The sequence below is a fragment of the Protobothrops mucrosquamatus genome, unplaced genomic scaffold, assembly GCF_001527695.2.
Source record: "Protobothrops mucrosquamatus isolate PMUCROS unplaced genomic scaffold, P.Mucros_1.0 scaffold14, whole genome shotgun sequence".
NCBI classification, from domain to species: Eukaryota; Metazoa; Chordata; class Lepidosauria; order Squamata; family Viperidae; genus Protobothrops; species Protobothrops mucrosquamatus.
The window spans coordinates 2,690,482-2,703,247 of NW_015386401.1; the positions used below are offsets into that span (position 1 = coordinate 2,690,482).

The 12,766-nt window shown below is 44.7% G+C and overlaps 1 protein-coding gene across 1 annotated transcript in view; it reads left to right on the forward strand.

The window, feature by feature from the left end:
* NCAN (neurocan) overlaps positions 1–12,766 on the forward strand; it is a 79,974-nt gene that overhangs the window by 7,816 nt on the left and 59,392 nt on the right. Inside the window, 1 exon segment of the mRNA XM_029283095.1 lies at positions 6,412–6,705. Within this exon segment, the coding sequence (XP_029138928.1) occupies positions 6,412–6,705 (294 nt within the window).

A 12,766-nucleotide genomic window follows, 5' to 3' on the forward strand; every position in this document is an offset into this window, starting at 1 on the left:
GGGGGGGGGGGGGAATGGAGAAAATATTGTGCTTGGTACACCAATGGATTTGGAATCTGTGTGGGGTTGTGTAATAGAGATGAAAACATTTCTCACTTGGAATCCCATGTTCAGGATTAAAAACAGGGGTTCTGACTTTCCTGGAAATGTTCCAGTACAGGTGGTCCTCAACTTATGACCACAATTGAATTTTCTGTTGCAAAGCAAGATCATTGTTAAGTGAGTTTTGCCCCATTTTACAGCCTTTCTTGTTAAGCAAATCAATGCAGTTGTTAAGTTAGTAATACAGTTGTTAAGTGAACTTGGCTTCCCCATTGACTTTGCTTGTCAGAAGGTTGAAAAAGGTGATCACATGGCCCCGGGACACTGCAACTGTCATAAATACATGCCAGTTGCCAAGCATCTGAATTTTCATCAAATGATTATGGGGATGCTGCAGCATTCGTACAGTAAGTGTGAAAAACAGTCATACGTCACTTTTTTCAGTGCTGTTGTAACTTTGAACGGTCCTTAAACGAACCGTTGTAAGTCGAGGACTATCTGTATTTTAAACTCTCAATAATTCTTTTGACTGTGAAATAGGGCATTTCAAGCTTGACATACTTTGAATGTGAAATGTTTTTTCCCATCTCTAGCTTTGTATCCCCTGGACTCCAATTGATGGAATTTAGGCAGAGAATGCATAAAATATGCAAAGCTAACACCCCAGGTTAGCAGGCCACAGGCTGTCTGCTAAATGGTAAGGTAGGCAGAGACTAAAAAGTGAGTGGAGCTAGGAAGAAAAAAAATCCCCAGTTGAATTAACTAGGTTTCATTTCCATTAAATTCATTAAATACTGTTGATTTAATTATTAGGACTGAGGGATTCTGTCCAAAAGACATGCTTTGAAGATTGCAGGAATGCAAAAAGTAGCATCTGCCTACAGCTTTTGAAACCAGTTGCCTCTTTTGGTTTACCTCTTTAGCCCTACAGGTAGTCTTCAAATTATGACCATAATGGAGCCCGCCCATCACAGTTGTAAGTTGTGATGGTCATAAATGGGGTCACCTAGGTGACTGATCCAACTTTATGACCTTTTTTGCAGCAGTCGTTAAGTGAATGCTGTGGCTGTTAAGCTAACCAGTGGTTTTTGCTGAAAAGCAGAAGTTAATGGTGGTTTTTGGCAAAAAATGTTGTAAAATGTGGTCACAAGATTGAGATGCTGCAAACAGCCATTAGTGTGGGCCCTTTGCTGAGCACCCAACATGTGGTTATGTGATTGTGGGGATGGTGGCCATCAAACCTTCGGAACTGGCTTGTAACTATCCCCAGGGAGGTCCGACATAACCAGTTGTAAATGGAGTACAAACTTGTACTATTTGAATTTGCATGCTCTAAGCCAGGGGTGTCAAACTCAATTTCATTGAGGGCCGCATCAGCATTATGCTTGTCCTCAAAGGGCCAGTTGCATATAAAGCTATCATATTGGTCCAGTGGTGGGATTCAGCCAGTTTGCACCGGTTCAGCAGAACCGGTAGCTAAATTTTGCTGAGTTCGGAGAACCGGCTGAATGCACACTGCTTCCAGAAGTCCAGTCTAGGCCTCGGAGGTCTGGAGGAGGCATCCCAGGCCTAGAATGGCCCTCTGGAAGTACATGGATGCCACTTCCAGAAGTCTGTTCTAGGCCTCGGAAGCCAGGAGGAAGCCTCCGAGGCCTAGAACGGTCTGCCAGAAGTGCATGGATGCTGTTATGTCCGGAGAAGAATGGCGAAGGAAACAATGCATATTGCCAACAGTCTTTATTCTCTCGTTACAACTAACAACAAGCAAGAGCAGAGGCTCGCAGGCCTCTATTTATACCCTCTGATCCCCGGGCAATTCCAACCAATGGCAGGCAGTCTTTTCCCGCCTTGCGCATGCGCGCAAGGCCGGCGCTGCTCAGTCTGGTCCCGGGCAGCTTTTGCAAATGCCCGGGACTCTTGCATCGTCCCGAGCCTGCTTCTGCAGGCTCAGGACACAACAGATGCCACTTCCAGAAGTCTGTTCTAGGCCTCGGAAGCCAGGAGGAAGCCTCCGAGGCCTAGAGCGGTCTGCCAGAAGTGCATGGATGCCACTTCCGGAAGTCTGTTCTAGGCCTCAGAGGCCCAGGCCTGCATCCAATAAGAGGACCAATTGTTCAGGTATTTGAATCCCACCACCGTATTGGTCCCCCCCCCGACATGGGAACCTCCCGTCTCACGTGGGAAAGTGCAGCACTGATGATAGTAAGAGGGGGAGGAAAAGGCGACGAGGCAGGGAGGGGTGAGAACTGAAGAAACACAACCCGAGCGCTTTCCATCCGTTCTCTTTCCTTCCCTCCCTTTCCTTCTCTTGCCAGCAGACGCTTTAGCCATGCCCGCCCCCCACCGCCCCTGCGGTCACTGCTGCCATGCAGCTCCACATGTTGGAGAGGCTCCCACTGCCCGTCCTTGGCTAGGCTGCTGCCCCTGCAAGACACCCAAAGAGCGAGGAGGTAACTACTCAGTCACCTCCTCCTACTCGTCTGCTTTTGGGCCAGATCTAAACACATCACGGGCCGGATCTGGCCCACAAGCCTTGAGTTTGACATGTCTGTTCTAAGCTAAAACACACAGCAGAATAAACCTGAAATGTTTTTCACGGAAATGGCCCTGTGCTCTTTTACAAAAGTGGAAAGCGGTTTTATCATACATTTGCTCCCTATTTATCAATCTGCCTCTAAATGCCACTCTGCTAGGACAGAGTGTTGAGGCTTCTCAAGAGACAACTTATTGGTCATTCTGGGAAGCAGCGAAATGGACTTGAAGGACCTATTTTGAGCAGATGGCTGATGATTGAATGATACCTGCCAGAAGCAAATGAAATGCCTCTCTCTTAGAAGCTCCTTGGAAACGCTTGTTGCTGATTGTTGGAAAAGAGCTGAAGCTGGCTTCAGCTTGAGTAACCCAACTGAGCATCACTTGTCTTACAAAATGGAGTTCCACGTTTCCCTTCTATCCCAATCCTGCCTAAACCCAAACTGTGTTGGCTTAAGCAAGTTGGCTTGATCCTACCTGCTGAATCCATTCCCCATATATCTTGTGTACATCCCTTGCTTATATTTACAGAGGAACATAAACAAATGAGAAATCCCCAATCCTTGGGAACTTACAGTTAATTAAAACTAAGAAGGGGATATGGAATGAGGTCCCATTCAAAACTGGGTTTGATGTTGGCCCCAAGCAAGTATTTGGCTTCCCGCATTATACCTATCCCGGCTGGCATAATACAAAGCTCTGTCTGGCCATTTTTACAGAGGTTGAGATGTTGTTTCAGAAAAAGAAATAGACCGAAGAGGGACTAGATTTCTGGCCAGGTGGCCATCTCATTCTCTTCTAGAAGAACCAGCCATTAACTCTGATGATGTAGACCAGGGGTAGGCAACCTTGGTTTGGTTGGTGCTTCAGAAATGAGAAATAGTAGTTGTAGCTAAGCACCCTTTGGCCAAGGAACAATGAATAGGGAAGAGAGAGGGAGGATTGGATAAAGGACAAGAGAGAGAGAAGCTGAACAGAAGGTGGGATATAGAGAGGGAAGAAAAGAAGAGCAGAAAGAAGGAAAAGCTGGAAGCAGGTGGTGAGAACAGAGAATGAGAGGAGAAGAGGAGGACAAAGAAGAAAGACAGGAAGATGGAGAGAGAGAGAAGCAGACATAGAAGGGAACGTAGGTGAGAGGGAAGTGAAGAGAGGAAAGGAGAAAGGCTGAGAGAACACGGAGGGGAAAAGAGGAGAAAGAGGAGAATATCTTTAGGACTGAAATGGGAAGAAGATAATAATAATAATAATAATAATAATAACAACAACAACAACAACAACAACAACAACAACAACAACAACAATAATAATAATAATAATAATAATAATAATAATAATAATAATAATAATAATAATAATAATAATAATAATAATAATAATAATAAAGTTGAAAAGGGACCTTGGAGGTCATCTAGTCCAACCCCCTGCTCAGGCAGGAAACCCTATACCATTTCAGACAGATGATGGGGAAAACAGAAAGACAGCTTGAGAACCAAAACTGTGAGTTTCAAAACTAAATAACAACAACAACAAAAATCCTTTGGAATCAAAACATTTAAAAAAACGAATAAGATTTGGAAATAAATGAAGTTGAACGCAGAATCATCAGCTGCTCTTTCATTTAACCCCTGATTTAAATGTTGATTCTTGTACATGTCACCGAAACCTCAAATCTTGAAAAACATCCTCCAAGGGAATGAAATCAGCAAACAAAGGCTGTTCATGAAAAATAATGATAACAGTGTACAGGAACACATTTGAATTGAAAAGCTGTAAAAAAAAAAAAAAATCCCTGTCTTCAAACACGGAGCAGGATGTCCTTAATCCACTTCCCTGGCAATTATCATTTGTTCTCTGTAATTAAATGCAACATTAGTGTATTGATTTGCCATTGAAACCCATGAAAGGTTGCCAAGAGCTTTTCTTATTTACCACCGATCAATCACATTTTCAAACCTGAAATTGGATCTTTTCACCATTGTTCGGGCTCCCGAGATGCCAGCAGGCAAATTTACAATCCAAAAAAAAATGTCTGTGACAGGCTGATAAATGTTGCTCTAGCTTTGTTTGGAAACAGGTGACACTGACAACACAATCCCACACGTTGACCAAAAGTGAATCCTGAAGGATGCTTGCATCGACCTCTTAGAAAGGAACAGACACGGCCATTTTGGGGAAAAATGTTCCTAATGAAATGAAAGAGGCCATCAAAACTGTTGTTCTGTCTCCCGAGAGCCTTGAGGGGAAGATCGGAAAGACGGGTGGCTTTGATAAACTGGCCTGCTGCTTAGCTACTTTTCTCTTGTCTATGTCTGGAGAGAAGAAGGCTGGGCTTTGTTCCTTAAGTAATGAAGTATTTTTCTCTCTCCTTAACACCCAGCTGCCTCTTTGAAGATGAACAGACCAAAAATAAAGACAGATTTAACCTAAACAGCCAGAGCCGAGGGAGCCTCTTTGAAAACAGCCCCCACCCTTTCCAATAAAAGTACTTTTTTTTCTATCCGGCAGAGAGTTGAATTTGCTTACAGGCAGTCCTCGACTTACGACCACAATTGAGCCATTGCTAAGCAAAACAGTTGTCAAGTGAATTGCGCCCTATTTTACGAACTTTCTTGCCCTGGTTGTTAAGTGAATCGTGCGGTTGTTAAGCGAATCTGGCTTCCTCAAGTGACTTTGCTTGCTGGAAGCCGGCTGGGAAGTTTACAAATGGTGATCAGGATAGTGCAACTGTCCTAAGTACATGCCAGTTGCCAAGTGCCCAAATTTTGATTATGTGACCGTGGAGATGCTGTGTGTGAAAGTGTGAAAATAATCGATCAAAAGTCACTTTTTTCACTACCTGGAAACTATTTCTGGACTTTGTGCTTGAGGTGGGGAAAAAAATGAAACTTTGATTTTGGGTTTTACTGATTTGATTGATTTGTTGTTATAGAAATGGCTAGTTTATACCACGGAAAAGTAAAAAGTTGAGTTTTGATATTAATGCCTTATTCTACCCGCAACAGAGGGAGTCGGAAATCGCCTTTTTTTCTTTCCCCCTTCTCTTTCACACTTTTCTCTTTCCCTTCCCCTCCCCTTTGTTTCCTACTATTTGTATTTTTGTATTTTATACTATAAAAGCCAATAAAAAAATAAGAATTCAAAAGAAGTCACTTTTTTCAGTGCTTTCATAACTTCGAACGGTAACTAAATGAAGTCGAAGATCACCTGTATTGAATCAATCCATTTTTCACACAATACACTGAACCAAAACCCAAGTAAAAGTCATTTGTCCGCCCCTGTTTTTAGATGTTTAATGCGGAAAAAAGCTAGATGTTTCCAAAACCACGTGTAAATGTACAGGTAGTCCTCAACTTACAACTGTTCCTTTAGTGACCATTCAAAGTTACAACGGCACTGAAAAAAGTGATTTATGACCAGTTTTCATACTTTGGACTCGTTGAAGAATTCCACGATCAAAATTCGGATGCTTTGCAACTTGCTGCATATTTATGATGGTTGCAGTGTCCTGGGGTGTGTGTGTGTGCGTGTGTGTGTGTGTGTGTGTGTGTTTGTGTGTGTGTGATGTGATCCCCTTTTGCGACCTGGCAAGTAAAGTCAATGGGGAAGCCAGGTTTTCACAACCGTGTTACTAACTTAATAACTGCAGTGATTTACTTAACAACTGGGACAAGAAAAGTCGTAAAATGGGGCAAACCTCATTTAACAGCTGTCTTGCTTAACGACATAAATTTGGTTGTGGTTGTAAGTCAAGGATTACCAGTATACAAGTGGAAAACCAGAGGTAGGGTAATGTCCTGCCTGGGTCCATCCTAATGATGTTTTTTCCTGTGATTTCAGGAAAAGTGTTTTACGCGACCAGCCCAGGTCGGCTGACCTTTCAAATGGCCCAGAAGCACTGCCTGAGTCGAGGGGCTCAACTAGCAACCACGGGGCAGTTATACCTCGCCTGGCAGGAAGGACTGGACCAGTGTGACCCAGGATGGCTGGCTGACGGAAGTGTGCGCTATCCAATCCGAACCCCACGGAAGAAATGTGGCGGAGACGAACCTGGTGTAAGGACCACCTATCAATTCTCAAACCGGACTGGCTTCCCGGATCCAGCATCCAAATTTGATGCTTACTGCTACAAAGGTTTGTAGGATTTGTTTTCTGGGGTTGTTTTTTTTTAAATTATATCTCAATTTTTGTTTCATCGTCTTGATTTGGATCCTGCTTGCTTGAAATATCCTGGGCATGATGCAATCTTCTTTTAAAAAAGAGTTTAAAAGCACAGAGGGGACTGTCCATATTTTATAGATGCTTCCAGAATATGTGTTTCTCCCTGTACTATCATATCTTACATCTTTCATTTGGTTTTCAGTGTGATCCAGTTGATTGATGGATTGTGTGCCATCAGGTCATTTCCAACTCCTAGTGACCACATCACTGGAGGTTTTTAAGAAAGACTGGACAATCATTTGTCATTGCTCCTGCTTGAGCAGGGGGTTGGACTAGAAGACCTCCAAGGTCCCTTCCAGCTCTATGCTATGCTATGCTATGCTATGCTATGCTATGCTATGCTATGCTATGCTATGCTATGCTATGCTATGCTATGCTATGCTATGCTATTCTACATAGATATTCTCCATGATGATCTGTTCTTAACAGGTCTTTCCGGTCTTCCCATTGTTTGCCCAATTTTACAACCTTTTTGGTCGCATTGTTAAGCAAATTACCGCAGTTGAAGTGAATTGTGTAGACATTAAGTGAATCTGGCAACCGGCCAGTATTGACTTTGCTTGTTGGAAGCCAGCTGGGGAGGTCACAAATCACATGACCCTGGTGGTACACTGCAACATGGTAAATACATGTTGGTTGCCACACACCCAAATTTTGATCACGTAACTGTGGGGATGCTGCGATAGGCGTAGGTGCGAGGACCGGTTAGAAGTGACTTTTTTCAGTGCTGTAGTACCTTTGAACAGTCACTAAATGAAGGGTTGTAAGTCGAAGATTCCCTGTATTTGAGAGAGGGTTTGCCCATGCCTTATTTCATGTAATTATTTTCATTTATTTACTGTATATCCTGCCTTTGTTATTTTCACGAATAACTCAAGGCAGAGAACATATCCAAAACATTTTCCTCCTCCTATTTTCCACATGACAACAACCCTGTGATGTGAGGTGGGTTGAGCTCAGAGGGAGGGACCAGACCAAGGTCATCCGGTCGGCTTGCATGACTAAAATGGGACTTAAACTCATGGTCTCTTGTTTTCTAGCTTAGTGTCATAACCACTAGACCAGCGGTAGGCAACCTTGGCTCTTTTATGACTCGTGGACTTCAACTCCCAGAATTCCTGAGCCAGCATGGCTCAGCTTGGAAACCTCTCCCTTTCCCCTCAGCATCGCTGGCTCAGGAATTCTGGGAGTTGAAGTCCACGAGTCATAAAAGAGCCAATGTTGCCTACCCCTGCACTAGACCAAACTGTCCGTCTGCCTGTCTGCCTGCCTGCCCACCCGCCCGCCCGCTCGCCTGTCTGTCTGTCTGTCTATCTATCTATCTATCTATCTATCTATCTATCTATCTATCTATCTATCTATCTATCTATCTATCTATCTATCTATCTATCTATCTACCTACCTACCTATCTACCTACCTACCTACCTACCTACCTACCTATCTATCGAATAGAATCCTTTATTGGCCAAGTGTGGTTATCTTTCCCGAACCACAGACCCCTCTTAAGTGCAAAGATTCTAGTCCACATGCTTCTGAATAAAGGGCAAATGCAGTCAGAATTCTTGAGGTCAGCCTAGGCTAAGAGATTTCTCCAGTCTGAAGGCAGAAATTGTTTTTTGCTACCCCCTATTATTCACAACCATGAACTAGGAGCTTTTTATGTAAGAAGCTCGTTTTCACCCTGAGTAATGGTTGCAATTATTTTCTCAGCAAAAGCCAGCCTAAATGGCCTCTCTCTGGTCCTTGTGTCTGCATTGCAAAAAAAAAAAGCACAATTGGCCTATTGGTGCCTGGGCTTTCAAGTCTCTGGGAAAAAAGAGCATTAATGTGAGCAATTCTCTGTCAGCATCTCCCAAAAGCATCCCTATTATTGATGGATTGATTTAATTTATACCCTGCTTTCCAGCTTGGCAAAACCATCAAAGTTGCAGCGACACAAATAGAAGCAAAGACACAGTGCACAAAATAGAAAAGAATGATCTAATGCCAGTCACAGTTTCTCAGCCCAGCCTACTTCTGAAGTTTCTTTTTTTTTTATGGATATATAATTGGAAGACAGAATCCTACAGAGCTACACAGACCTGCTGGGGGAAAGAGGGATGTAAATCCAATTAATCAAACAAATCACCCGAAAAAAAAGTAGAAGGCAAAGCTCAAAACCTTCTTTAAGAATAAGATCGGGTCCAAAAGGTGTCCAAATGATATGGATTTGATTTATCTGAATGCAATGAAAACAAGGCAACAGACCCACAACTTTAGAAACAATTCAGGACGAAGCATTTTCCTGCTTGCTGACAAACAGAGCTTGTAAAAGGATTTCCACTTCCAATTTTAGTGTCTGGAGAGGTCGCTAAGGTACTTAGGCTTTAAATTAGTTAGCACTTTGAAGAGGGAAGCCAATATATTGAATAGTGTTTGGAAAATAAGTGGCAACCCGTCTTAAATGTCTATGGAGATTCTCAGTCATCCAGGTCATGGTTGTCCCAAAGGTGCTTTTTCAAAAGACAAGTGGACTCCATAACAGACAAAGAAGAGAACAATAAACGAAGCAATGTTGCCATTCCACACATTGCAGAACTATCCAAAAAAGCTCAGGAGGATTTTCAATCAACACAGCATACATCCAAACTTTAAACCCAAGAATACACTAAGGCAGAAGCTTGTCCACCCCAAGGATAAAACACTCCGACACAAACTGAGCAATGTGGTATATGCCGCACAAGGCATATGCATCTATACCAGTGATGGCGAACCTTTTAGAGACCCAGTGCCCAAATTGCAACCCAAAACCCACTTATTTATCACTGGGTGCCGGGTGGGCATGGCCGCGGTGGTCATGGCAGACTGGGTGGGTGGGGCCAGGGCGGTGGGGGCCAGTCCCTCACCATCTCCAGGGCATGGCACGCGTGCCCACAGAGAGGGCTCTGAGTGCCGCCTCTGGCACGCGTGTGATCTATACATTGGAGAAACAAAACAGCCACTTCACAAACCTAGGAGGACACAACGTAGGAGAACAAACCTATCACTTGCAGCCTGTATCTACAGCAGAGGCATGCATGGGGGGAAGTCAATGAAGACACATGTGTACGAATGTCATCGTGCAAAGGCCCCAGCTTCTCTACCCGCATCAGTTGTCAGGAGGCATGTATGTCACGGTGGCATTTGTGTGACGAGGCCATAGTGCACACGTGGCCCTTGCGGCTTGCAGCTGCGAACGCCCCTTGCCTACGGTCTTCAAAACAGCCAGGGATGAAATCTGCTTACATCGGTTGTTTCTTCTTTGTGGGTCAGCATAACTGCTAACTATTTCGGCTTGGGATTTCCTGCTGCTCACCCGTCTTCCTTAATTAGCCGGGAGCTTTTTTGCTGGCTTCTCCAATGGTGAGCAGTAGACTTTCCTGAAGTTGTGAATTGCTTATTTGCAGCTGCCTGGCATCTCCCCCTAAACAATTTGTTGGGATAACAACCAGGGAGGGAAAAGGGACAGGTTGGGATTTATAACCCACCCTGAGATACCAGCACCGCAGTAAACAAGGCAGGCACTTTGTTTTATTTAAAGGGAGAGGGCTTGAAAGAGGCGGCATGCGTGTCTCCTTCCTCTTTCCAGCAGCCCCCTCATAAATCAGCCCGCCAGGCCAGGGAGTGTGCCAGCCACTTTGGCTGACAATAGGAAAATTGAGTCCCTGGGCCCCGACCAGACCAGCTTGCAGCTCTGAGCATTTGCAATAATTGCCCCTTAAATCCTGCCTCCTCAATCAGAGAGGCAGAGAGGGAAGGGGAGTTGGCTCAGGGAAGTTAAATGGGGTGCCCCTGTCCTGCTCTCCTTTCAAAAGGTGGCCTTCTGTTTTAGGAGTGGTTTTAGGACAGTGGTGGCGAACCTATGGCACGGGTGCCAGAGGCGGCACTCAGAGCCCTCTCTGTGGGCACGTGCGCCGTCGCCCCAATCCTAGGCCTTCAGCTGGGTTTTATAAAACCTTTTCACTTTAGGCCTCCACCGCTGTGTGCAAAAAAAAAAAAGGTTCAATCAATCAGTCAATTTCAACTTCTCGCGGGGAAAAAAAAAGATCTTGCGAAATTGGAATTGATTGATTGAACTTTTTAGTCCCACCCAGTGTGCTGTTACCACCGCAGCCACGCCCACGCAATTGGCCACACCCACCCAATGGTCCATACCCACCCGGCACCCGACGATACATAAGTGGGTTTTGGATTGCAGCTTGGACACTCGGTCTCTAAAAGGTTCGCCATCACTGTTTTAGGAGAACAGCCCTTCAGTTGCAGCTCTATAAAAAAGGAATCAAAACGCCCCAAAGTTGATTAGGAGATTGGAACTAAAACATATAAGGAAAGGCTGCTGGAATTGGGTATGTCTAGTTTAATGAAGAGAAGGACGAGGGGGGACATGATGGCAGTGTTCCAATATCTCAGGGGCTGCCCCAAAGAAGAGGGAGTCAAGCTATTCTCCAAAGCGCCTGAAGGCAGGACAAGAAGCAACGGATGGAAACTAATCAAGGAGACAAGCAACCGGGGACTTCCGGTGGGACGGCGCGCCGATGGCGGCTCTTTTCGGAGCCGTCCGCTTGGGAAGGCGTCAGAGCCAGCATGAACAGCGGTCAGCAGCTGTTCAGCGGCTTGGAACCTTGTGCCCCGGGAGAAGGGGTCGAGGTGAGTACTCCTGGATAGGAGTAGAGTCCCAAAAGCTCTCCCTTTATCTCGGGAGAGCNTGGCCAGGGGGGCTTTTCATCAGGCTCGCCTGATACGCCAGTTGCGCCCCTTTCTGGATCGGGACGCCCTACGCACAGTCACTCAAGCCCTCGTTGTTTCCCGCCTGGACTATTGCAATGCTCTCTACATGGGGCTCCCCTTGAGGTGCACCCGGAGGCTCCAGCTAGTTCAGAATGCGGCTGCGCGGGGGATCTTGGGAGCCTCTAGATGCTCCCATGTAACACCTCTCCTGCGCGAGCTGCACTGGCTGCCGGTGGCCTTCCAGGTGCACTTCAAGGTGTTAGTAACAACTTTTAAAGTGCTCCATGGCAATGGACCTAGGTATTTGCAAGACCGCCTCTTACCAAACACATACCTTCAACCAGTCCGCTCCCACAGAGAGGGCCTCCTTAGAGTGCCGTCGGCCAGACAATGCCGGCTGGCGACCCCCAGGGGGAGAGCCTTCTCTGTGGCAGCTCCTGCCCTCTGGAATGACCTACCCCCCGACCTACGTACAGTTGCGGACCTGTGCCTTTTTTGCCGAGCCCTGAAGGCCCATCTATTCCATGCGGCCGGCCTGGCATAGTTTGATTATGTTTCAGTGGGGGGTTTTTTACGGGTGTGTTTTTAGAACAGGCCTGTTATTTAATTCAATTTTAAAACAAACTATTTATTTATTATCCTGGTTTTTAGTATCGCCTGTTCACCGCCCTGAGTCCCGCAAGGGAGATAGGGCGGTATATAAATTTAATAAATAAATAAATTAATAATAATAAATAAATGAGACAAGCCAATTTGGGTTATGACCAGAATTTATCTTCTTCCATCCATCAATGCAGAAGAAAGAAAGAAAATATTTTTCCCATGAAAAATAAGGCAGTTTAGGGCAGAACCAAGGTGAGACAGCCTACTTTGGAAAATTCATATTGGGACTTTATTGTACACTGAATTAGTTTTAATTTAATTTAATTTAATTTAAATATTTTTGAGGAATATTTGGAAACACTGTTTGATGGTAACGGAGAATTATAGCGATACTGACTTCATTTTTAATTTAAGAAACAAATTAAATTATTGCTCTTTCTGGAAGGAAGTGGAAGAAAGAGCTGTAAAAGCAGAAATCGGATTGGCAATAACTAAAGAAAATCTACAAGGATACAGAGAAAAAGCGGTGATGAATTTAACTGAGACTTTGGGATGCAATTCAATACTTATAGAAATGGAAAATCATGGTATTGCACTTCAAGGGAAGCAGTTGGGGGATATTAT